The 22,810-nt window shown below is 49.7% G+C and overlaps 1 protein-coding gene across 3 annotated transcripts; it reads left to right on the forward strand.

Moving 5' to 3' along the window:
- Positions 1-8,837: 8,837 nt before the first annotated feature.
- LOC109459505 (membrane-spanning 4-domains subfamily A member 15) lies at positions 8,838-21,598 on the forward strand. 3 transcript variants are annotated; one of them, XM_074336445.1, is made up of 7 exons: positions 8,838-8,996; positions 13,709-13,961; positions 15,842-15,964; positions 18,277-18,333; positions 19,036-19,128; positions 19,483-19,596; positions 20,582-21,598. In XM_074336445.1, the coding sequence occupies exons 2-7, from the start codon at positions 13,737-13,739 to the stop codon at positions 20,696-20,698; spliced, it is 729 nt and encodes a 242-aa protein (XP_074192546.1). In that variant the 5' UTR covers positions 8,838-8,996; positions 13,709-13,736; the 3' UTR covers positions 20,699-21,598. The 3 variants fall into 3 exon arrangements, with proteins under 3 accessions (XP_074192546.1, XP_019609565.2, XP_019609567.2); XM_019754006.2 differs by lacking the exon at positions 8,838-8,996 and having other exon boundaries at positions 12,729-13,961; XM_019754008.2 differs by lacking the exons at positions 8,838-8,996; positions 19,036-19,128 and having other exon boundaries at positions 13,557-13,961; positions 20,582-20,847.
- Positions 21,599-22,810: the final 1,212 nt, after the last annotated feature.

Raw genomic sequence — 22,810 nt, forward strand, 5'->3', positions numbered from 1 at the left:
TTCCTTCCCAGGACTCTCACTGCCCACAGTTTGTACCATTCGTATGGATTCAGTCTTCCTGGGTGCGCACACTGTCTTCAACAGCTCCAAGCTCTCCTGCCGGGCTCTGGATAAGGCTCAGCACAAAACAGCTGTTCACTGACTATTTCCTAGAATGAAAAGTGTCCTCTTACTTCCGGGAAAGAATCCCTTACATATCCATTCACTCAGTCGTTGAGCCATATGAAGTGCTGATTGCACGCCAGGTGCTGGATATACAGTGGTGAATGAAGCAGACCTATTTCCCATGCTCCGGGAGATGACATGCCAGCATGTGACACAGGGAAGTCACATCATCAGTTAAGTGGTAGAAAGTGATGGGGAAAACTAACAGGATGCTCATACAGACGTTATTGGGGAAGGGAAAAAGGGGCAGAGTTTCTGAATGGAAGGCCTCTCTAAAGAGGAAAGAAGTTAACTAACCACACAGGAAGTGCAGTAAAAACCTTTCCAGGAGGAGAGAACAACCTGTACTCAGAGTGTTCAGGGAACTGAAAAGAACTCCAGTGCAGATGGAACACAGTGACGCAGATGGAGAATGAGTCAAAAAGAGACCAGAAAAGCCAGGAGTGGCCACATGAAGAATTTGGGTTTGATTCCAGGACTAAAAGCCATTGGATGGCTTTAAACAGGAGAGTGATGTCGTCAGGTTTACAAGTGTGAAAGATCATTTATTCATTCTTCCTGCCTTATAGTCCAGGACAGGGGCTGGCAAACTAAAGCCTTTGGGCCAAATCTAGTCACCATCTGTTTTTGTAAACAAAGTTTTATTGGAACACAGCCACGCCCACTCGTTTTGTCCCTGGCTTTTTTGTGCTACAACAGCAGCGGTCAGCAGTGTGACAGAGACTGTACAACAGTAGAGAATGTAAATACTAACAGTAGAGACAAAGAGGCAGGTTTGGGACATGGTTCAGAGGTGACATCTCTAGCGCTCATGGACTGTGTGGGGTAGCAGAGGAAGGCAGCAAACTGAGGCAGATGTCAAGGTTTATGATTCAAGTAATGGAGTGACCAGCCACTTACTGACATGGGGAAAGCTGCAGTAGAAAAAGACTTGGGGAGAAAAACAAGATTTCAGCTCTATTGCCCTCAAGAACTTCTAGGAGCACAGAATCTCAGAGGTGGCCCAGCACTTACACATAACCTCTATTTGATGCTTGAATATCCTTTATAATTGCCCACTGGATTTATAATATCTCATCACCTGGGAGCCTGTAAGACATGCAAATTCTTTGACCCCACCCCAGACCTACTTAATTAGAAACTCCAAGGGTGGGGTCCAGCAATTCGTGTTTTAACAAACCTGCCAGGTGGTTCTGATGCTCACTCAAGTTTGAGAACCTATGCTCAGCAGTATCACCTCAAATTATTCTTCCTTCTATTTTGAGCACCTCACGTGCTGTTGTATATTATGATGGTGTCTCCAAAGGCAGCCTACGTCATCCTCAGATAGCTCTACTGAGACGCTCTTCCAAAGAAGGAACCAAGTCTAAGTGGAAATCCAAATAGGACACCCCCCAAGTGATCACCTGGGAGATAAAAAATGACCCTTCCCCCTTCAGAATTGAGCAACCTGAGTACCAGAAAGGACTCAGTCCCAGCACATCCATTTCCTGTCAGAGCCTCTCATAGGCCTTGGTCCCTCACCTTCCCTTTGGTCACTCTCTCACCTTCTGACCCAGGTGAGGTTAGTTATTGTCAAGTACACATTTTATGTTTCATAAAGTTAAATCACCAACCAGGCATCAATAGAAAGAGGCTATACAGATGCAGAGGGCAATGAAAGCAAGAGCAGCCAGGTTGGACTTCACCCAGAGAAGAGACCAATAAACCTCTCCCCCTGGGCTCTCCCCTACCCCCAGGCCAGTCCAAAGGCTGCCAAAAGTCATCCTGCCATCAAGGAATGCCTGCCACCCTTCACTACTGAACACCAAACAGGAGATGTAGGTGCTCAGTAAATATCTGTTGAATGGCCTCAATCTTCTGGGGGGGGAAAAAAGAAATTTACATTTATTGAGTCCTTCATATCTACCAAGTTGTTCTGCTCAATACTCTTCCATCTGCATTATCTCATTTCATATTCAAACAATGCAGAGTGATATTATGTTTGTCTTAAGAACAAGAAATATGAAAACTCTGGGGCTCAGAAAGTTGACGTGATTTACCCGAGTCCATGCCACTAGTAATTAGTGGACCTGGATTTGAATCCCCTGCCTCCAAATCCCATGCTCTTTGAGTACTTCATCCTGTCATGTCTGCAGTGCTGGCCCCAGGACAGACAGAAAGCAGGTGACGATGGCAATGACGATAAAATCAAAGTCCTTTATGTCCTAGAATCATAGTGTTCCAAGCTACTTGCTCATGGTGGCATGAGTTAGCTGTGATCCACCCACCCTCTCTCGCCCTTGACAATCAGAGGTTTCCCCTGGTGATGAAACGATAAACATATGACCATGAATAAGGGAAGGGCTCTGTTCACAGAAATAGAGCTTGACAGGCAATTAAAAAGGGTAGAGTAAATAAATGTCAACAGTGGTGCACCCATTAGTCTCTGATGGGGCTGGGTTACAGCTTTCAGCGAATATTACTCAACAAAACACAAACCAACAGGAAGTAAACCAGATGGAAACATACAATCAGGCCATAAAGAGCATTTTCTCCTACAACCATCAGCCCTACACAAATAGGAAAAAGGGAAAACACAAATAGGGCAGAGGCAGGCAGGGGAAAGGAGAACAGAAAAATGCTTGTGAAAGTCACCCTCTGCGACCTCCTTTTTCTCTGAGTATAAGGAAACTAGTCCTCCTCTCAAACAATACAGAGTGGCATTATCTATGTTTTAAGAATTTACAGGAGCGTAGAATTTCAGAGGTGGCCAAGAACTTAAAGATAACCTCCATTTGGTGCTTGAATATCCTCTAATAATTGCTCCCGAATTTATGATATCCCATCGCCTGGGAGCAATGACCCCTGCTTCCCGCCCCCCCAATCTCAATCACTTATTCCCATGATCACACCTTTACCTGGTCGTTTTCAAAACAGCACCCCCTCCCCAACCTCAGTTTCAACGCCCATCTCTCCAACTTCCACCTCCTATCTTTCTAGCTCACCCCCCCAAATCCTGTAGTTCTCAACTCCAACAGGACCTACAGCCCATCAATCTCCCACCTTTTCACTGACTGCTACAGCCTTCCCCCCATTACTCATCCTCGACTCCATGACTTATCATTACAATCACTCTCAACTCCCTTGACCCCCTCTCACCTCAGTGTACTGTCTGCCAGAATCCCAACCCTGGTTTAACCCAACCAAATGTCCTGAAATAACTGTCTAGCAGTTGTTTTTCATTTCCCTAGTCTATACTCTCTCCCAACCTCTAGACAACTATTTCATATCTCATCCCCTTTCTGCAAACCCCAATACCTGCTCCCCAATTCTCTTTCTCACATAACGAGCTTGCTTCCTGCTTCCCTAAAGAATTGGATGCATACGGAAGACTGATATTTCTGTACCCATGGCATCCCACCAGTTACTGCAGAGGAAGTTTTCAGGCTCCTTCCACCTGGCAGCAGACTCCACCCCTCTCCTCTACTCACCCTTTCCCACGTCATAGCTTTTCACAACCCACTGAATTATTCCCAGCAGCACCCAAACATGTTGTCATTCCTCCCTTTTGAAAAAGGAAACCCTCTTCTAACCCCAGAACCCCCTAGAGATGCCACCCTATTTCTCTATTCCCCTTTGCAGAAAAGATCTCCTCAGAACAATTTTTGCTTGCTGTCTCCAATTCCTCTCTTCCCAGCCCTCTTTAACTCTGCCTAGTCAGGCTTTTCTACCTGTTCACTAAAACCACTATTGTCAAAGTCCCAAAGGCTCCACCTTGCTAAATCCATTAGCAGGTTCTCGGTCCTCAGCTCACTTGATTTATCAGCAGTATTAATTCACTTGGTCCTGTCCTTCCCCTTTAAACCTCTCTGCACTTGTGGCGAGGGACCCACATTCACAAAACCTTCTGTGTTTTCCCTTACTTGGCCATCTGCTCCTCCTCAGAATCCTTCTCTTCTCCCTGACCTGCCACATATTGGAATTTCCCAGGACTCAGTCCTTGGGTCTCCTCTCTTTAGCTCTACTCACTCCCTCGTGGATGTTATCCAGTCTCCTGGCTTTAAGTCCCAATTTCACGTTGATGACTATATCTTGGTATAAATGCCACAGGTTTTTCCCTTGGGAAATTTTCTTTAGGCGATTCATCTGTGTTGCAAACAGCTGTAGTTCATTCATTTTCACGAATGCATAGTATCCAATATACAAATACACTACAATTTATTTGTTTATTCATTTTCCTGTTGAGGGACATTTAGGTTGTCTCCAGGTTTGTGTAATACAAACTATGTCACTGTGACCATGCTTGTGCGTGCCTCCTGGGAATGGTTCTGGGTATGTCCTGAGATGGTGCCCCACAGCCAGGTGTGGCGCGAGGAGACCGGACCTCCTGTTCAGATGCCTCTGACTGCAAGGAGACTTCCGCCGGGACTCCTCTGAGGGTGAAAGGAGATGGTGCCATTTGGTTGAAATAAAATTCAACCAACACTTGATTAATACTCAAATTCCAGTCCTTGGACCAGCAGCATCACCTGGGAGCTTGTAAGAAATGCAGAATCTTTCCTATTGAATCTGCATTTTAACAAGATCTCCAGGGTGTTTGTGTATACATTCAAGTTTGAGAAGTGCTACTTTAGATTATTATTAAGGGTGGAATGGCTGGGTATGATGTTTGAACTAAATTCAGCCTTGCTAGGTAGAGTCAATCTGCCCTCCAAACAAGTCATAACAATCAACATTTCCACCAGCAGTAAGAGTTCCAATGCCCCACAACCCCTCTCAAACCTATTATCCAACTTTGAAAGTACTGCCATTCTGGCAGATATCACACCATCCATCACTGTGATTTGATTTTTCATCTCTGATTACCAATGAATAGAGCATCTTTTCATGTGTTCATTAGCCATTCAGTTTTCTATCAAATGCCAGTTCATTTCTTTCGCCTGTTTTTTTGTTGGTTGCTTGTCTTTTTCTATTTGATTCTTTGGGATTCTTTGTATATTCTGCATGTTCCCCCTTTGTTAGTTATGTGTTGCAAATATCTTCTTCCAACTTTTTGGCTTCTCTTTTTACTTTCTTTATGGTAGTTTTTGATGAAGATCTTAATTTTAATGTGGTCTAATTTGTCAAAATTTTTATGGTTCATACTTTTTGTATTCTGCTTAAGAAATATTTTCCTACCCAAGGTCATAAAGAGATTCTTCTATATTTTCTTCTAATATTTTAGAAGTTTTCCTTTTACATTTAAATCCTTAGTCAATTTTATTTTTTCTCCGTGGATAATCAATTGTTCCAGCATCATTTACTTATCAGTCCGTCCTTTCTCCACTCACATGTCAGATATCTGTACACATGTGGGTCTGCTTCTGGGATTTCTAATCTGTTCCAGGTGTCTCCTTGTCTGCTCTTCACTGACACATTACACTGTATTAATTACTATTGTTTTACAGTAAATCTTGATACAGGTTTCCCCCACTTTTCAAAAGTTCGCTTTCTGCCCCTTCACTTTTACAAAAGACCTACATTCGTACCTGCTTTTGCGAACCGAAAGAAATCCAAAGAGAACTTTTGCTTTTACAATAAAAGGCAAAAAACAAAGATAGCAGTCAGTATTTGTTTTGCAATGAGCCTTACAGAGGCAGCGCTCACCAGAGCGGTGAGAGTGGGCCCCCAAGCTCCTTGTCCGGGAACCACACTCAGCATCCAGCATCAAGCCCCACAGCTTTGAATTGTGTCTGTGAGCACCTGTGCTTTATCTCGATTTATTTTGCATCTGTTAGCAAGCTGCGTCCTAAAGTAATTGCTTCTTCGCTTTTCACAATTTCAGCTCATGAAAGGTTTCGTAGAAGTGCTATGCTTTCAGATAGTGGGAGAAACCTGTATCTAGAACTTCCCTGAATTCCCTCTTTTCAGGAAAGGATGTCTTAACTAATATTAACTTTTGATCATCCATCTAAATTTCATATTCCATGAAAAACTCTGTTGAGGTTTTGATTTTACTTACTCTTACTCGATAGATCAATTTAGGAAGAACTCACATCTCTTTCTATTGAGCTTTCTGATGTGGCTACCACTCTATTCACTAAGGTCAACTGTAATATCTTTCCATAAGGTTTAACCAACTTCTCCATAAAATGTTATATCTTTCCTTAGATGTTTTTTCCTAAATGTCTTTTATTTTCCTTGTTTACATAGATATCATTTTTCTTGTGTAAATAAATTTTAAAGTTACGTTTTCAAACTGCTCATTCCTGGTGTGTGGATATGCAACTGCCTTTTGCATTTTGATCTTATATCTAGTTAAGTTGATAAACTTTCTTATTAGTTCTAGTGATTTGCATGTAGGAATTTTTAGAATTTCTGTGCAGACTATCATATCATCTACTAATAATGACAGTCTCTTCCTTTTCAATCCTCCTATGTTTTCATTTCTTTTCCATGTCTTATCATCCTGGCTAGTACCTCCTTCCTGCATTCTTAGATTTCAGCTACATTTTAGGTTTTAGTTCCTGAACTAAACCATCTGGAACTAGGTTATAATTTTCAAGATTTCAGATTAGCCAGTTCAAAGCCTCCCTCCAAATTTACAAGGCTTAGTCACAATAAATGTCTTCCGAGCACTTCAGTATTTACAAGTATTTCCCAGACAGCATCTCAATGATCCTTACAAAAAACAGTGTAAAGGTAGGAACTATTACAGTGGCTATTTTACAGAAGAGGAAACGGAAGTATTTAAACGGTAGTTCAGAGAGATCATCTGGCTAGAAAGCCTGGGAGCTGTCCCTGGGCCGGAGTGACTTTCTAGATGTCCCCCTTCCCCCCGCCAGCGGTATTATTCTTTCTGAGCTGGAAAGGGCCTCTGTGGCATGTATCTCCAGCACTGTCATGAGATCATCAGACATGTCAAAGAATTTCCTTAATCCATTGTGTGTGTTTCTTTTTAACTTGGCATTTTTGAAATTTATTTGACACACCTGAATTGATTGTTGCATACTGAGTTGATTAAAAATTAAATGGAAAAGATGTCAAATACCCTGCCCTCGAAAGATTTACATGTAAAAGACTAAATTCACAGTAAGAAAAATTCAGATTCAGTCAATATAATCTGCTTTTCCCTAACTACAAATTTAGAGTTTTCCACTTTGCCCTTGAAACGTAGCACAGGGTTTGCGGGATCTTAGGGTAGCTTATCGCTCTGATGACTTTGTTCCAGGCTTGTTTTCCTTCCGCACAAGTGACAGGAACAGCTGCCCCTTAGATCAACATAGATTAAACATAAACAAGTCCCATCTGTGAAGAATGTGGTCACAGCTGGAAAGCTGAGGGCCGCTTTCAGGAGGTGATGTTATAACCATGGCAGCCTTTGGGGAGGGCAATTACCCATCATGCTCCTGTCCTCTGAAAGTCCCACGGAGCCTTCCCAGCAAGCCCTAAATCTGCCCTTGGGGCTCCAACCCTCCTGCCTTATAGCCTCCCCAGTGGTAAAGGAAGTGACTTCCTTTGGGGGTTAACTTCAAGAGTGCTAGCAACGCCCCGTCCTCCCATTTGTAATTCCCACCTTTGTTCTCCCCTTCGATCTGCATGACCCACTTGTAGGTCCAGAGGATGGGGATTGTTATCTCACACCCATTTGCCTGATGAAAAGACTGAGGTTCAGAGAGGTTAGGTGAGATGACACATCCTCATAGCAGGAAGCATTGGAAGAAAGAGGACAGAAGCAGGAGAGGCTTCCTGAAGTCTCAGCCAGAACTGGAACATGGCCACTTTTGCCACATGCTATTGGCAAAGGAAGTCCCAAGACAGCCCAGATTCAAGAGTTTGGGAAACAGATTCCGGCTGTAGCTGCAAGAGGTGTGGATACATGGAGGGGGTCGAAACCAGGGCCATTTTTGCAATCAACCTGCTACACTGTTCAGCTGAGAGCTAGCCCAGGCCATTCCTAAGCATCTCCCACACCACCCTGTGCCCACAGATCCTGGGTCATCTCCCCGACTTTGCACAGAGGACTCAGGGGCTACTTTGATGAGAAACTGAATCCAGAGACTGGCGCACAAATTCTCTGTGCATATGCCACTTGAGTACCACTCTGTGTGCATACACACACACTCACACATGCTCAGATACTCAAACACACATACACACATACACAGTCCCATGTTCACACCCCCATACATGCACGCAATATACCCACATTCACATACAGTCACACATTTACACACTTACACGTGCTCACATGCTCACACTCACGTGCATGCACACTCACGCATGCTCATATGTGTTCACACACATGTGCCCTCTCACTGACACACCCTCACACACGTGTTCTCACACTCACTCACATTCATGCGCACACTCACTCTGCCCCTGCCCTGGGACCGCTGTGGACCGACCACCTGGCCTTTCTTATCTATCGTCGGACAAGTTCGTGGGGAAGAAAGTCAGGCCGCCTCCTGATTACACTGAGTTTCCCTCCTCAGCCGCAGGAAGGTGACAGCCAAGGTGGATCCCGCTCCCAGCGCTGAAACAAACAGTGAGACCCCAGCAGGCCGCCAGCTTCCCTGGGCCTCAGTTTCCCATTCTGTAGATTAAAGTAAGGAACTAGACCCTCTCACAGGGCTTGTGGCTGGAGGCCAATGATCCCAGCAGCAGCTTCCTCTGCTCCTCTGTGGGGTCAGTGGGTGGAGGCCTAGAGCAGGAGGGACTTGGGAAGTTCCCAGAGGCAGCAGCTCACAGCAGAGCAGAGTCCCAAGCCCCACGCGAATAGCAAGGTTTTCACATGAAAATGTGTGAAGTCAGGAGAGGCAGCTGCGGGAGCGCAGAGGAGCAAGGAGCAAGCGGCAGGTGCAGCAGCAGTGAGTACCCACGGCCCTTCCAGGAGCAGTGGCCCAGGCCACCAGGCCCTGCGCCCAAACAGGGGAAACGGGGCAGGGGCGCATCAGGTCCTAGTCAAGGCGAGAGGGAGAGACTGGGGGCAGAAGAGGTTGCGACCCGTGGGACTTACCCAGCCTGGCACCAAGAGGGCCAGGACAGCTCCCAGGGCCATCTGAACTACTGGCCTCCCACTGACAGGGACCCACCAGCTAAGGACCCTGAAGGGGTGAGGGGGTGGTAAAAGAGGGTTGTCTCTCCTCCAACCCAGTCACTGAGATGATTCAGGCATCCCCTGGAGACCTTGGGGCCCTAACCACCCTCCCAGGGAAGTGGAGTCTTCCTCTCCACCTACTCCCCCCGCCTCAGGTGTGCCGCCAACCCAGACGCAGGTGTCCCACCGTTTCCCTTCTCCAAGGGAAAGAGAAGGACCTAGCAGGAATTCTGAACTGGAAACGGGCATAGGGACCGTTATTTCACCCATCATTTATAGATGGGAATACGGAGGCCCAGCAAGGGGGGAAGGGGCTATCCCACCCCCAGTCAGTGGGAGGTGGGCAGCAGAGCTGAATGAAGCCCTGCTGAGGGGCTGGGTGACATGCACGATCCAATTTAGTGAGTGTCCGCATGGGGAGGCCTGCCCCCTCCTGTCATGTGTTTGCATCTGTTGGCATCTTTTCCAGGCCAGGGAAGCAGGTCTGGGCAGTCCTGGAAGGCTGGGATTGGAGGAGCTGGGATGGTCTGCCAGCCCACTGCCACAGAGTCAGATTTAGATAGGAACAAATTCCTGCCTGCTGACAATGTGGTAGGGCCAGAAGGTATGGCGTCCTAGAAAGCCTAGAGCACCTCTTCCCCCACACCAACATCAAAGCCACCCATTTGACAGATGGGGAAACTGAGACCCAGAGAAGTTAAGCAACTTGCCTGAGGTCATGCAGCTGATTGAGCTCGCAGAGTGGTGGGGTGGAGTCTTCCCAGGCTAACCCCAGGGCCTATGACCTCAACCACTAAGCACAGCTGCCTCCTCCCATACGTGCAGATGTGCAGCCCCTTCCTAGATGTGTTCCTGTGCTTTTCATCCAAGACACGCTCAGAGCCTTTCTCCTCCAGCTGGTAACACCTCCCCACGCTGCTCCAACTGTGAATGACCACAGCTGCTTCTGGCTGCCTGTGAATAAAGATGATGCCCAGAGGCTCACAGGACCACACAGCCTATGACTCTGGGTGGCCTGTGACAGGGCTCTGCCTGGCCAAAGGCAGTGAGGTTCATGAGTTAGCGCAGGACCCGGTGACCTCGGATCAGCTGAGGGAAGCCCGTGGAGTCAGCATCCTGGGCTGCAGCCCCTGTGTCCCAACTGTGTGGCCCCTGGATCAGAGGGGCCACAGGGAGCTAGGGAACAGCAGGGAGTCAGGGGACCAAGGTTTGCATCCGGCTCTATCCCTTATCTTGACCTTGTGACCCTGGGCAAGTCACCTTGCTCATCTTCAAGCTGACAGGTACTGAGCCGTCTGTCCCGGATGGAGTGGGCTGAGCCGTTGTGTCTCCGCCTGCCCAACAGGGTCCTAGACTAAAACTCCCAGGAAGAGCGAGTTCACCTCACCTGAAGTTCTAGAGGAGGGGATTTCAGGGACCCACCAGGACCATCCCCCTGCCCCATCTTACAGATGGGAAAACTGAGGCTCATGGAGAATAAGTGATTGGCCCGAGATCACACACCTCACTGAACGACTCTGAGCTCAATTTCCTCATCGGCAAAAGGGGAAGAATACTAATACCTACCTCCTACGGTTGTTAGCAACAGTAGAAGCTAAGAGGCAATGAAGGCCTCCTGCGTGCCAGGCACTGGTGGGCACTAGGTGGGCATTAAAAACTCCTTTAAACTTACAGAGACTATGCCGTGGTGAAATTAGGGCAGCTCCGTGGCTTTTCTGGCTGCTCTTGCCGAATGACACCTACCTCACAGGGCTGTTGTAAGGATATATGGTCTCATACAGATAACAACACTCTGTCGACTGTAAAAAGCAGGGCCATCCAGCCATTGATAACCTGCCCTATTGTGGGTGTCTGGGTATTTTCTGTGTCTCTGCTACAGACAGCTGTTCCTCTGGTGGGTACCTTATAAGCTCCTGGAGGCAGAGGACTATGAGTTTTCCTCTTTTTCACCTGCCTGTCTCTGGCACACATGTATTAGTGTTTAGGGTTGTCCCTGGCTGATTGGTTAGTAAGGAATAAAGTGTTCTCTTTCTGGTGGCATATAGCTGGGGTCAGGGTCCAGGTGGCCTCTGGAACAAAGGGGTGGTCCCTGGCCTGAGAGTACAGAGATGCTGGTGGTGGCTGCTGGGGTGGGGGGTTGTAGAAAGAAGAGATAAAGAGTCTCAGAAATTATGTGACACTTTCTTGCCCGGGATTGCCACTTAACCCACCTTATCAGCAGAGAGCCTATTTTTATAGGTGTTTTCTCTTCTCCTGAGGAGGGCAAGGTCTCAGCTCATGTCTCACCACCTCCCTGGGAGCGATGTTGTTAATTACACAAGTGCTCCCTTCCCGGGCTGTTCAGGCCCATTAGCCTGTTGGGGGGGGGTGGGGTGTCAGTCCAGCCATGGCGCCCGCCCTTGCGGCCCCAGAGAATGTTCACAGACATGCCCCAAACCACCACTGGGTCTCAGGCAGTTCTCACCCGTCCCTGGTGAAATGACAACTATACAGGCAAAAGAGTGAGGTTTTTGCCCAATTAAATTTGTTCTGCATAAAGCTTTTGTCCTTCTACTCTCAAAGTATGTCCTTCTTCCCTCTCTGGTGTTAAATATCCCATCTAGATGATGGTGAGAACATGGATGATGTCTTTACATGAACTTACTCAAGAAAGTGGAAAGTGGGCAGACTCATTCAGTCCCCATTTGTTTTTAATTTACTGCTCTGTGAACGCTGAGCATTTTAGAACTACTGCTCCAAGGAGCAAAGAACAAGCCTTGGTCTCACTCTGACAAAGGCAGGATTCTGACCCAGGAGTGGATGAATTCCATAAAGTCAACTATCCTACTGAGAGATGGGAGTCCAGGGCCTACCCCAGTTCTTTCACTGAGGTGCTGTGTGACCATGGGAGACACCCTCACCCTCTCTGAACCTCTGTTTCCTCATCTCTAAGCACAGCTAATTATCCATGCCTGTGTCTCCCTGAGAATGAGATGTGGGCTTAAGTGATCATTATTCGCACCCCAAGAAGCAAATACCCGTGGGGTAGGTGGGTCCTCCTCAGCCCAGACTCCATTGTTCTACCGCCTCACTCTCTCATCCCATTTTCTTGGACTGTCAGACCAGGCCATCTTCAGCACTGTCCTCAGCAAGTGTCTACTCTCCCCCAATATGTCGGGCAGGGAAGGAAGCAGCCGATAGGTGGGGAAGGGGAACAAGATGGAGGAGAGAAAGAGGAAAGCAAGGAACGTGGGGTGAGGGAGGTGAGAGGAGAAGCAGTCACTCTGAGGACCCCTGATTTAGGTCCATGTCCCCCTTGAAGATACCCCTGAGTTCCAGGCTCAAATCATTTCTCCCTCCCTCCACCGACCTCTCTCTCCTAGCAATGGCCCTGCTCTACCTTGGGTGAGGACAGGACATCTGGTCTTAATTCCTTATATCCCCAGCCCCTATGGTTGGTGCTCATAGTAAATATTCAATCATTTATTGGACTGAATTGCAAACCTCTTGCTTCTCCTACTAGACACGAGGCTCCTTGAATGCAGGGACTCTGTGTTTGATCCATAATTGTATACATTCTCCAAAGGAGGGCTTTTATCAGGTTTGTGTGTTATATAATCTAATTCACACCAAGTCCTATGCGATTGGTACCAGTGTTATCATCCCTACTTTACAGGGAAGGAAACTGAAGCAAGCGGTGGGGGCCATCTTGTCCCATGTCTCGCAGTAACTGGGGGGGCGGGGGGGGAGGAGGGTGCGGGGAAGTGGGCCAGGATTCAAATGCTGGCTTCTATTTCCAGATCTGTGTGCTGAATCAGTTAATGCCAATGAGAAGTATGCTTTTAATTTCACTGTATACTCTGGCAGATTCCTCACTCTGCTGTTTCCTAGTAAACTCATCTCCTGACAGCTGGGTGGTTTTCCCCAAAGTGTTTGCTCAGGCCCGCCACACATACATCAAGTTTCCGTAATCCATAATCCATGTATATCTTGGCTACATTAATGGTGAATGCTTCAGTGGCCAAAGAGAAAGCCTCCCGCAGCAGGAAATTCCCCAGGGAATTATTTACACAAACTCCTTAGCCAGGACCAAGGGTCAGGAAACGGCCACGAGTTCTGGTCAGATGAGGAGATGCATGCCACCTCAGCTCTGCCTGCGTCGCACTGGCTGTGTGTTCTTCAGCAAGTCACCTGCCCTCTCTGGGGAAAGGAGGGGGTTTAAATGCATGCTCTCTTTAAGGTCCTTTCCGTGTAACACAGCAGCGATTAAGAAGGTGGCTTCTCGGGTGAGTGGGACCAGAATTCAAGGCTCGGCCTTGCCTCACTCAGAGGCCCTGGACCTAGGATAGCCCTTCTCTGAGTGAACCTCCTCTATTGACGATCAGAGATTTTGGTGCCATCCTAAGGGGGCTGCAATAAGGGGAGTTGGCAGCATATTGTTTATCAACTAAACAGTTCTATGCAAATATGCAACCATCATCACTCTCACTGTTATCTCCCGAGCCTTTGTCTCCCAGGGTCTCTGAGCACGATGTCCACAGCTCCCACCAGCAATGGGGTGTTTGTCGTCATCCCGCCCAGCAATGCCAGTGGCCTCCGCCCTCCTCCAGCCATTCTGCCCACCTCCATGTGCCAGCCTCCTGGGATTATGCAGTTTGAGGAGCCACCGCTGAGGGCTCAGACACCAAGGGCCACCCAGGCGCCCGACCTGCAGCCCGTGGAGACCTTTCTGACGGGAGAGCCCAAAGCTTTAGGGGTAAGAACAGCCTCTCCAGATGACCTGAGGTGGGTGCTGGGCCGGGAGGGAGCACCCCAGCACTGAATATTCATGCACACCTTGGAGAGGAGGCAGAGAGTCGATAAATAGTGAGGACTTGAGGATTCAGCTGTGCTCCAGACAGCGACCCTTCTCCAGTGGAGCTCACAGAGATAAACCAGTAAAGTGATGACCGAGATAGGGTCATGGGGTTAAAATGGTGGGGGCAGGAGGGGAAACACTAGAGAGGCATCTCTGGGGAGAGGGCATTTAAGCTAAAACCGACCTGTTGAGCTGAAGCCAGCCAAGGGAAGACTGGGGGCAAGAGCTCCCAAAAAAGAGGGAACAGCAAGTGGCATACTGTACCCTGGGATGACCTGACTGTCAGGTTCTACTTTCAACCCTACAGCTCCATTGCATCCAGGAGCTTTGGTTTGAACATGCTGAAATGTAGGATTCTACACTAACGGCTGCACCAAGTCCACTGGTGCCTGAAGGGACTAGAGACCATGAACAGAGACACGGTCATCAGTGGCTGGAATCCTGAAACCTCGGGGCTGACCCTAGGAACCCATGACCTCCAAAGGAATTTGACGACACAAATACAAATTGCTGAAGAACATAGAAGTGGAAACCATAAACAGATGTCAGGGACTGTCACCCAGCGAGGAGAAAGCTGGCTTTAGATTAGAGTTAGCTGGCCTGCCACTGCCTGGCTGGGACACTTTGGGCAAGTTACTGAGCATCTCCGAGCCTCCGCTTCCCCATCTCCAAAATCAGGATAGGAATAATACCTATCTCATCACGGTAGGCTCAATGACATAATGCCTGTGAAACATTGCTTAGAGTAGACAGGCATTCGGTAAGTGGCAGCTGGTGTTTCATGAGGAGTAATCGCCAGAGCAGTGATGCTCTAGTGGCAGAAGGACCTGCAGAGAAGGAGAGCAGTGGTGGCTGCTGGGACACCGTGCTCCATAAGGAGGCTGAAAAGACGAAAGACATGCAGCCAAAGAGAAAAGTCAAGGGCTCATGCCGGTAAATATCCAGATTCTTGGCACTCATGTTAGAAAGACAGATATATAGTCCACATGATTATAGTGATTCAGTCAGAACTGCCCATATGTGGACCACGCTGGTTTGGAAGGTGCTGAGCACCTTGTCACTGAGGGCGCCGTTTAGAAGTCAGGGGCTGGAAAGTGTTGCTGGATTAAGCAGAAGTTGAATTCAGGGGCCTCCAACATTTCCACTCAGTTCTAGAATTCAATTGTTAGCGAAAAATTTAGGAAGACATGTGATAGAAGTTACTAGAATCCCACATGTCCCCATCTTTGGGGAAATCATCCCATTTCTGGGAATGGGTCAATGGGGTGCTAATAAACCACCTCTTTAAAAAAAAAAAAGTCCAGACTTCAGCTGGGTAGGGTTAGCTCCAACCCACAGCTGGATGGAGCAATGATACCCACTGAAATGAGAAATATGCTCAAGGAGATATTCAGTGCAGGCTGTAAGGGGATGAGGAAGGAAAAGGTGAGGCATTTGGCTTAGGGATGCAGTGTCACTGAAATGCCAGCAAAGAAAACCAGGGACAACACACAGCGATGCTTGAGAGCCATGTGTCAGAGCACAAAGCAGGATGTAAAGCTGTAGAGACATGGAAACAAGCATCTGGATCCCGTAGGCTGTGGGGAAACTGCCTTTCCTGCTTAACACTGCCCTTTATGGTTGTTATAATGGTATCTCCTCAAAAGAACAGAATCAGGCTTTGTTTCTCAGTTGCTAACAGTTGGCTGGGAGAGCAGGGCCCTCCCTGCACGCTCTCCTCCGGGGCCGGCAGGGGGCGGTGTGGAGCCCCCGGCTGAGCAGCCTCCCGCTTCCCGCAGACGGTCCAGATCCTCATCGGCCTCATCCACCTGGGCTTCGGCAGCGTGCTGCTCATGGTCCGCCGCGGCCGCGTGGGGATGCTCTTCATCGAAAGCGGCGTCCCCTTCTGGGGCGGAGCCTGCGTGAGTGCGGGGCCATCTGGGGCGCTGTGCTGAGGTGCACCTCTTTCCCCTGTGCCCACCCCCCACCACATTCTCCTGGGCACAGCCGCCCCTAGGTGGAGGCCTGAGCCTACATCTACCTCCTAACCACAGACCCCAATCCTAAAACGGAGCCAGACTCCACTCCTATGTACGCAAGGCTCCCAGCAAAGAGCCTGGCATAGAGAAGGTTCCCAAAAAGGATGGATGGAGGACGCTAAGCACCCGTTTTACCTGGATCCTGCGCTTCACCCCTAACCCCGTCCTGCAGACACCTGCCAGCTCCTCTGGTGGGTCCCAGCCCCCTGGGAGTGTGACCGGTCCTGAAGCCCCTGAGCCCATTCCTCTGCTCGGACCCTGGCCAGCTTGACCAGCCAGCCCTGCAGGAGAGTCAGGGACGGTGTCGTTATCACCTCCAGCCTGAAGAGAGCATTTCAGCGTTTGCACCGCCCTGTCCACACCCGGGCCTCCCAGCCCCCAGGAGAACACAGGCTCTGCGGTCAGGCCAGTGGGGTGTCCCACCGAGTCCCTTAGGCGAGGCGCTCAGGCTCAGGCCTCAGCCTCCTCATCTTAAAATCGGGTCCATAGTTCTGGCTCTGCCTCCCCCAGAGTTTGAGGAGATGAAGGATGTGGGAGCCAATTATCAAGCCTTGATTCGGCACCAAATAGTGACTGTCATTTGCAATGATTTCCCCTTTAGAGAGAGTCAGAGACTTGCATGAGAGGGCCCTCCCTGGAGTGAGTGAGGCTTTCTGAAGCCAGGGCACAGTGACTTCCTGTCCCCGGCTGCCTCCAGCAAGAGCTCAAAACCCTCAAAAGTGGGGGTCAGAGAGGCAAAAGCAAGTGACACGCAGAGCAGAATGGTCACCTGGCCATGCTCTGGGGACAGGCTGTGGCCCACAGGAAGTGGGGGCAAATGTCAGCTAATGGGAGAATCTAAGGGGGAAACCGCAACAGGGAGAAACGAAGGTGTCATTTTCTTCTCCGAGCTCCCTCCTGCCAAGCTGTATCACAAAATATGCCCCAGTAAAGATTTCAAAATTGGTGAGGGGTATAAGTGACAAATGTCTAACTATTACATTGTTTTGTATACCTGAAACTAATCAAAAACCCTGATTTTCAATCATAAAAGCCCTCAGGGTCAGGAGACCCAGGCAGGATGTGTGTGAGCCTGATATTTAATCATTCAGTTGGATCTTCACGTAGTTGACCTCCAGGGGCCCCTGAAGGTATACATGTATTGTGCACGTTTTTCTAGAGAGGGCTCATAGCTTTTGCAAGATGCTCCAAGGAGTCCTTAGCTGAAAAAGTCCCAAAAGCCCAGGAAGGAAGGATAACTTGGTACAGAAGGAGGGAGATGACATAGCTGGGATGCGGTTCCGGTGGGTCTCCTTCTAATTGACGGGCAGGTCACTGCCTCTCGCTGGGGCTCAGCTTCTTTGTCTATGAAACACCATGTCTGTCTCCAGCCCTGAGAGCTGGACTCTAAATCCAGTTTCCATCTTCACATCTCCTCTTAATGTCAAAGAGGCAATATATCAAAATTAAACTCTTGATTCTCCCTATTTTTCCACACCCTCTCCTCAGCTCAGCAAATGGCACCTCCATCCCTCCATCCCAAGTCATCCTAGACTCTTCTCTTTTCCCACTCCCTGTCCACCCCACCAGCAGGTGCCGTCAGCTCACCCTCCCAAGCAGAGCCTGTAATTGTCTTAGTGTCACCACCTCCACTGCCCCCACCCTGGTCCACACCATCTGGACAGTTGTAGTGGCTCCTTCCTGGTCCTCTCATTTGCAGTTTAGCACAGAGAGGCCTTCCCTGACCACCCAACCTCAGGTAACACCCCACCCCACCCCCAGTGGTTTCTTATGTCATGACAGCTCCTGTCATGACTACCACCCGTACTTCTTGGTTGTTTACTTGCTAAGTGTCATTCTTCCCCAATTAGAATAGAAGCCCCGTGAGAGCAGGGGTTTGCCTGGTCTTACTCAGCTCTGCTTTGTCTTTGGCACATACCTGCTGTTTCATGAGTGAATGTTTAAAGGAACACTGCCTTCTCTATGAGGCTCTGACGATATGATATCAATGAAAACAAGCTACGGCTAGTACCCTGGACAGGGGCCCCTAACCAGGGGACACGCTTGCAGAGAGAGCCCAAGGAGGCAGAGAAAGTGGCAGCCTAGAGGCTACTTCCCTCTCCCAAGTACCCACAGCTTCGACAGAGCCCAGGCACAGTGTGCCCTGCCCAGTGTCGCAGCCAAAGCCTCACCAGGGTCCCCTCTTCCCCACACAGTTCATCATCTCTGGGTCCCTGTCAGTGGCAGCCGAGAAGAGCCACACCAGTTGCCTGGTAAGTCTGATTGGGGACCTGGGATGAGGGTAGGGCCACGAGGATTCCACTCCATTAGGACCCCAAACTCATTCAGCTCCTTCAACAAGCATTTCCTGGGGGGCTGCTGAGTGCCAGGCATGGGACAGCATCCAGACAGTCCCTGCCCTACACTGGGGAGAGGAGGAGCCAAGACATACTTTCAAAATACACAGCAAAGCAGGAAGTGAGGGTCTGCAGGCAAAGTGCTCATGGTTGTTGAGAAAAAGGGAAGATGCAAGAAGGCCTCCTGGAAGAGGAAGGGGCTGAGCGGGGCACTGGGGGGTGGGAAGGGTGAGTAACACTGAAGGAAAAGCATGAGACCTCAAGGAGGGGCCATGGGCAGGGCTGCTGCAGAAACAAATGGAAGGGAAGAAATCAGATGGAGCGATGCGCTAGGTCCATCTCACCAAGGAAGGTTCTGGTGCCTTCTGCAGGCAACGGGGAGGCAACTGAGCTCTTGGACAGGAGACTGCTGAGCAGGGCCATTCTCCCATGGTCCAGGGGGAGGCTAGAAAGAAAGGGGGGGGGTCAAGAAGAACTCAAATCAGTGGGGCCACTGCCCCTGGCCATGGGAAGGCTGGGTTGGGAGGCTTGGGACAGGGAGAGCTGTTGCCTTTTGTCCTCTCTCCTCCTTTCCGCTTCTCTCTGCTCCTTTCCCTCCTGTCTCTGTCCATCCTGCAGGTGAGGAGCAGTCTGGGGACGAACATTCTCAGTGCCACGGCAGCCTTTGCTGGGACAGCCATTCTGCTCATGGATTTTGGTGTCACTAACTGGGTGTGTTTTCAGACACCCCCAGCAGTGGGGAGATGTGGAGAATGGTAGAGCCATATCAGGGGCCAGGTGAAGCAAGCGTTTGCAGCACCAGGCGGCCAGGGCCCTGGGCACGAGCAGTGCCTGCCAGTCCCAAGAGACTGCATGAGCACATGGACCCCCAGCATGGGTTTGGGGAGAACAGAGAGACAGCCTGGTGGAGTGAGGGGAGGGCACAGGATGGGCAGCAGGAGGACTGGTCCCCGTGCAGCTCTGCCACCAATGGCTGTGTGACTGGGCACGTTATTCTCGCTCTGGTCCCCCTTCTCGATTCTAGAATCCTCGGCTTGCCTTGACTGTGGGTTTTTTGGTCCCCAGGATGTGGGCAGGGGCTATCTGGCTGTGCTTACCATCTTCACCATCCTGGAGTTCTTTATCGCAGTCATTGCTACCCACTTCGCATGCCAGGCCACCCGCGCTCAAGCCAACACGGTGAGTATGTGCACGCCAACCTGGGCCTCTGAGGAAGGCTGGAGCTGGGGAGGGTCCCTGTTTCCAGCCCCTCCTGCTTCCCTCTGGGAAGCAGTCTAGGGGACTGTGCTGCACTGAGCTCCCCACTCATAAATCTGAGGACCCAAAGAAATCTCTGCTGAAAGATGGGACTATTTTCCTCATGGCCACAGAGGGGTGCCAGCACCAATGGACCCGCTGCTCTGTCAGCCTTGACCCTGAGCAGTCAAGGCCCTGGGCACAGGGGATGAGGCGGGGTTTTGAACACAGATGAGTAGAAGCCTCTAGAAGTTAGTTCGTGGGCCATGGAAGAGACAAGAGCCATCAGACAAGACAGCACGACAGGTGAGAATTGAGCTTAGTTTCCCAAACACTGGAGAATCGCGAAGCCAGAAAGGTAGTGAAGGAGGGCATTCGCGGCAGGAGAACCAGTCGGAGTAAAGGCTGAATTGCAGGCCACCGTGTGGGGGGCGTGGCTTTGCGCAGAATGGAAGGTGAGACTATTGACGTCTTTGAGCAGAGACAGATATGTCCAAAGGGAAGGGTGAGTAGAGCAGGGCCCAGGGAAATCAATGAAGAGGGTTTGTCCAATGCAGGGGGGTGGAGGGTTCAGAGAGGTGGGCGCTGGAGGCAGGCAAGCAACAGGAAGCCCCTGCTACTGTTATTTATGGAAGGCTTGAACCAGTGCAAGGCCGATCAGAGAGAAAGAACTTCAGCTTCTAGAGATGTGGGACTTCTATCTGTTTTGTTCACCGTTGTACTCCCCACACCTGGGTTATGGTTGGCCCCAGTAAATATTTTTTGAAATATCCGTTGAACAGATGACAGTTCAGAGTCGGCCTGAATATTCAAACCTGCAGATTAGTAGGGTGTTCTCAAAATACCCACAAGGGGGCACTATTACAACACCTCCCTGCAGGGAGAGAGCCCTCTAGAATTGTCATTGGATTTTCTTTTTTTTTTGCAGCCTGTGATTTTCCTGCCAAACGCCTTCAGCACAGACTTCGACATCCCCAGCCCCACAGCCTCCCCACCCCCTGCCTATGACAATGTGGCATATGTGCCCAAAGAGTCGTCAGAGTAGTTGGTCACACCCGCCTGTTGGAGTCCAGCTTTTCCCCTCTGGGCCCATCCTCTCCGGACCCCAACTTCATTCATCTAGGGCAGCCCCACTCCCACACCCTGCCAGTCTTCATAATTGTGACACCTGAGTGAAGTCTTCCCTGATGATGTCTGTCCCACACATTTCCCACAGTGATTTCTTTCCTAAGGGTGAGTGTCTCTCGGCAATTTGGGCACGCGCCATTAGCCTTCCAGAAATGCCCCCCTGTGAGGCTATGCATTTCTCTCTGCTCACTGGGGAAATCCTCACTGGGAGACAGGTTCAGGCCTGGGGAAGGTCATTAAGCTCAGAGAGCCCAGGAGGGAATGCTGAGCCCCAGCGGCTGAGGCCGCACAGCCAGCAGTGGCCTGACCTCAGGTCTCCAGGCCCCAGGACCAGCTCTGTCCTTGTAATCTGCTACTATGTCATTAGGCCTCAGTTTTCACACCTGGAAGCATTGAACCAAATGCCATAGCACGCCCTCCCAGCTCCCCTGGGCTCCCTGAAGTCCTGGTCTGAGTCAGGCACTGTCCCCCAGCTGCTCTGGAAACACTCATTTCCTTATCTGTAAACTGGAGTTGATATTGACCCTGGCCCTGCCCCCTCCCAGGGCTGGGGAGGTTGCAAGGAGGGCTGAAGCCAGCCCACTGTATCCCATCAGCATCCACAGGTGCACAGAGATGGCGGCCCCTCCCCAGGAGGCTCAAGACCTCCCCGTGCCTTTTAGTGCCCCCTTTTGCTCCCCCAGCCTGAGGAGCAAGGCTGCCCCTAAAGATTACAATGACTATGCTGGATCTGGGGCCACGGAGACACCTCCACCTGGTATCAGAGGCTCATCTCATCCACACCACAGGGGGAAATAAACAGTGTGACTTACATTTTAAGCTGGTCTCATCGCAATGACTTTTCAATTTCAAGAGCTTCTAAGGGTTGTCCTGTATTTATCAGAAGACCTGGGTTATTGTCCCACTGTCACAGCAAAGGAATATCTCTGGGTTCTGGGTTCTGTGTATGTGATCCTTACACTTGTTCTGTCCCCACCTAAGCCCAAATAAGCAGGCATTCGTATCCCCACTCTACAACTGAGGACATGGAAGCTTGAAGAAGTTAAATCAAATGCCCAAGGCCACCAAGCTAAAAAGAAACAATGCTGGGATTTGAACGCAGCTCCATCTGAGGTCAGAGTCCATGCTCTTACTACATGGCTCTCCAGAGTCCAAACACAAGTGCTCCCCACAAACCTCTTCCCCTTCCTCCTGTTTCTTCATCCCAAAGACTGGGACAGGGCTGCATTCCTCAGCACCCCAACTTCTTCCTTCTTCATCTAACAAACTCCTGCTTCTACTTCAAAACCCTATTTTAACGTTGCTTCTTCTGTGAGGTCTTCCCAAAGGAGGGGTAGTCAGCTAGGTAGCTATGTGCCATTCAGCCACAGGGGTGGGGCAAGCAAGGCCACATTTAAGGAGGCACTCTCTCCCAGAGCTGTGTATGTGCAGAGCTGGGGTAGGGGTTATAAAAAGCTTTGGCTTTCAGAGGAGACTGGAGGACATAGAGCTGAGAACTTACGACCATCAAGTGTAGAGTTGGAGGAAATATGTTGGCAGATTTGAGACCAGTTTTTCTCATAGAGGAGAACAGAGACATTTTTGAACAAGGGGAAGAAGTCTGGAGAGAGAGAGGGAGGAAGGGAGAAAAAAGAGGAAGAAAGGGCTTAGCCTCAGTTCACTGGGGATTATCGTCTCTGTCCCTGGTTGACTGAGCCCCTCAGGGAGTGGGGGAGCCACAACCACAGATCAAGTAGGAGGAATTACAGAGCTGGCTGCTTTTTCACATCCCAGGCTGTCATCTGGAAAGACTGCAAGGCCCTTGCAGATGTCCCATGTCTAGACAGCATGGAGCCAGGATGTGGAGCTGAGATGGCTGAGGGCCGTGCCTGGTGACACGACATGGAGTCCTACTCTCCCGTAGGGGTATAAGTAAAATCACCAGAAAGCTTTCTGTGTCCCCAAGAGGGAGTACAAAAGACTGAGAGGGCCGATGTGCAATGTGGATTGTATGAGACTGTAGCTTTATAACAAAGAAGAGTAGAGACAG

The sequence above is a fragment of the Rhinolophus sinicus genome, linkage group LG06 (assembly GCF_036562045.2).
Source record: "Rhinolophus sinicus isolate RSC01 linkage group LG06, ASM3656204v1, whole genome shotgun sequence".
Classification (NCBI taxonomy): domain Eukaryota; kingdom Metazoa; phylum Chordata; class Mammalia; order Chiroptera; family Rhinolophidae; genus Rhinolophus; species Rhinolophus sinicus.

What these genes read in the sequence shown, in the direction of transcription:
- LOC109459505 (XM_019754006.2), top strand. Translation starts at nt 13,665, where the DNA reads ATGCAAATATGCAACCATCATCACTCTCACTGTTATCTCCCGAGCCTT. An exon ending in GAGAGCCCAAAGCTTTAGGG is followed by an intron (nt 13,962 to 15,841) that starts GTAAGAACAGCC and finishes CGCTTCCCGCAG; the next exon opens with ACGGTCCAGATCCTCATCGG. An exon ending in AGAGCCACACCAGTTGCCTG is followed by an intron (nt 18,334 to 19,035) that starts GTAAGTCTGATT and finishes TCCATCCTGCAG; the next exon opens with GTGAGGAGCAGTCTGGGGAC.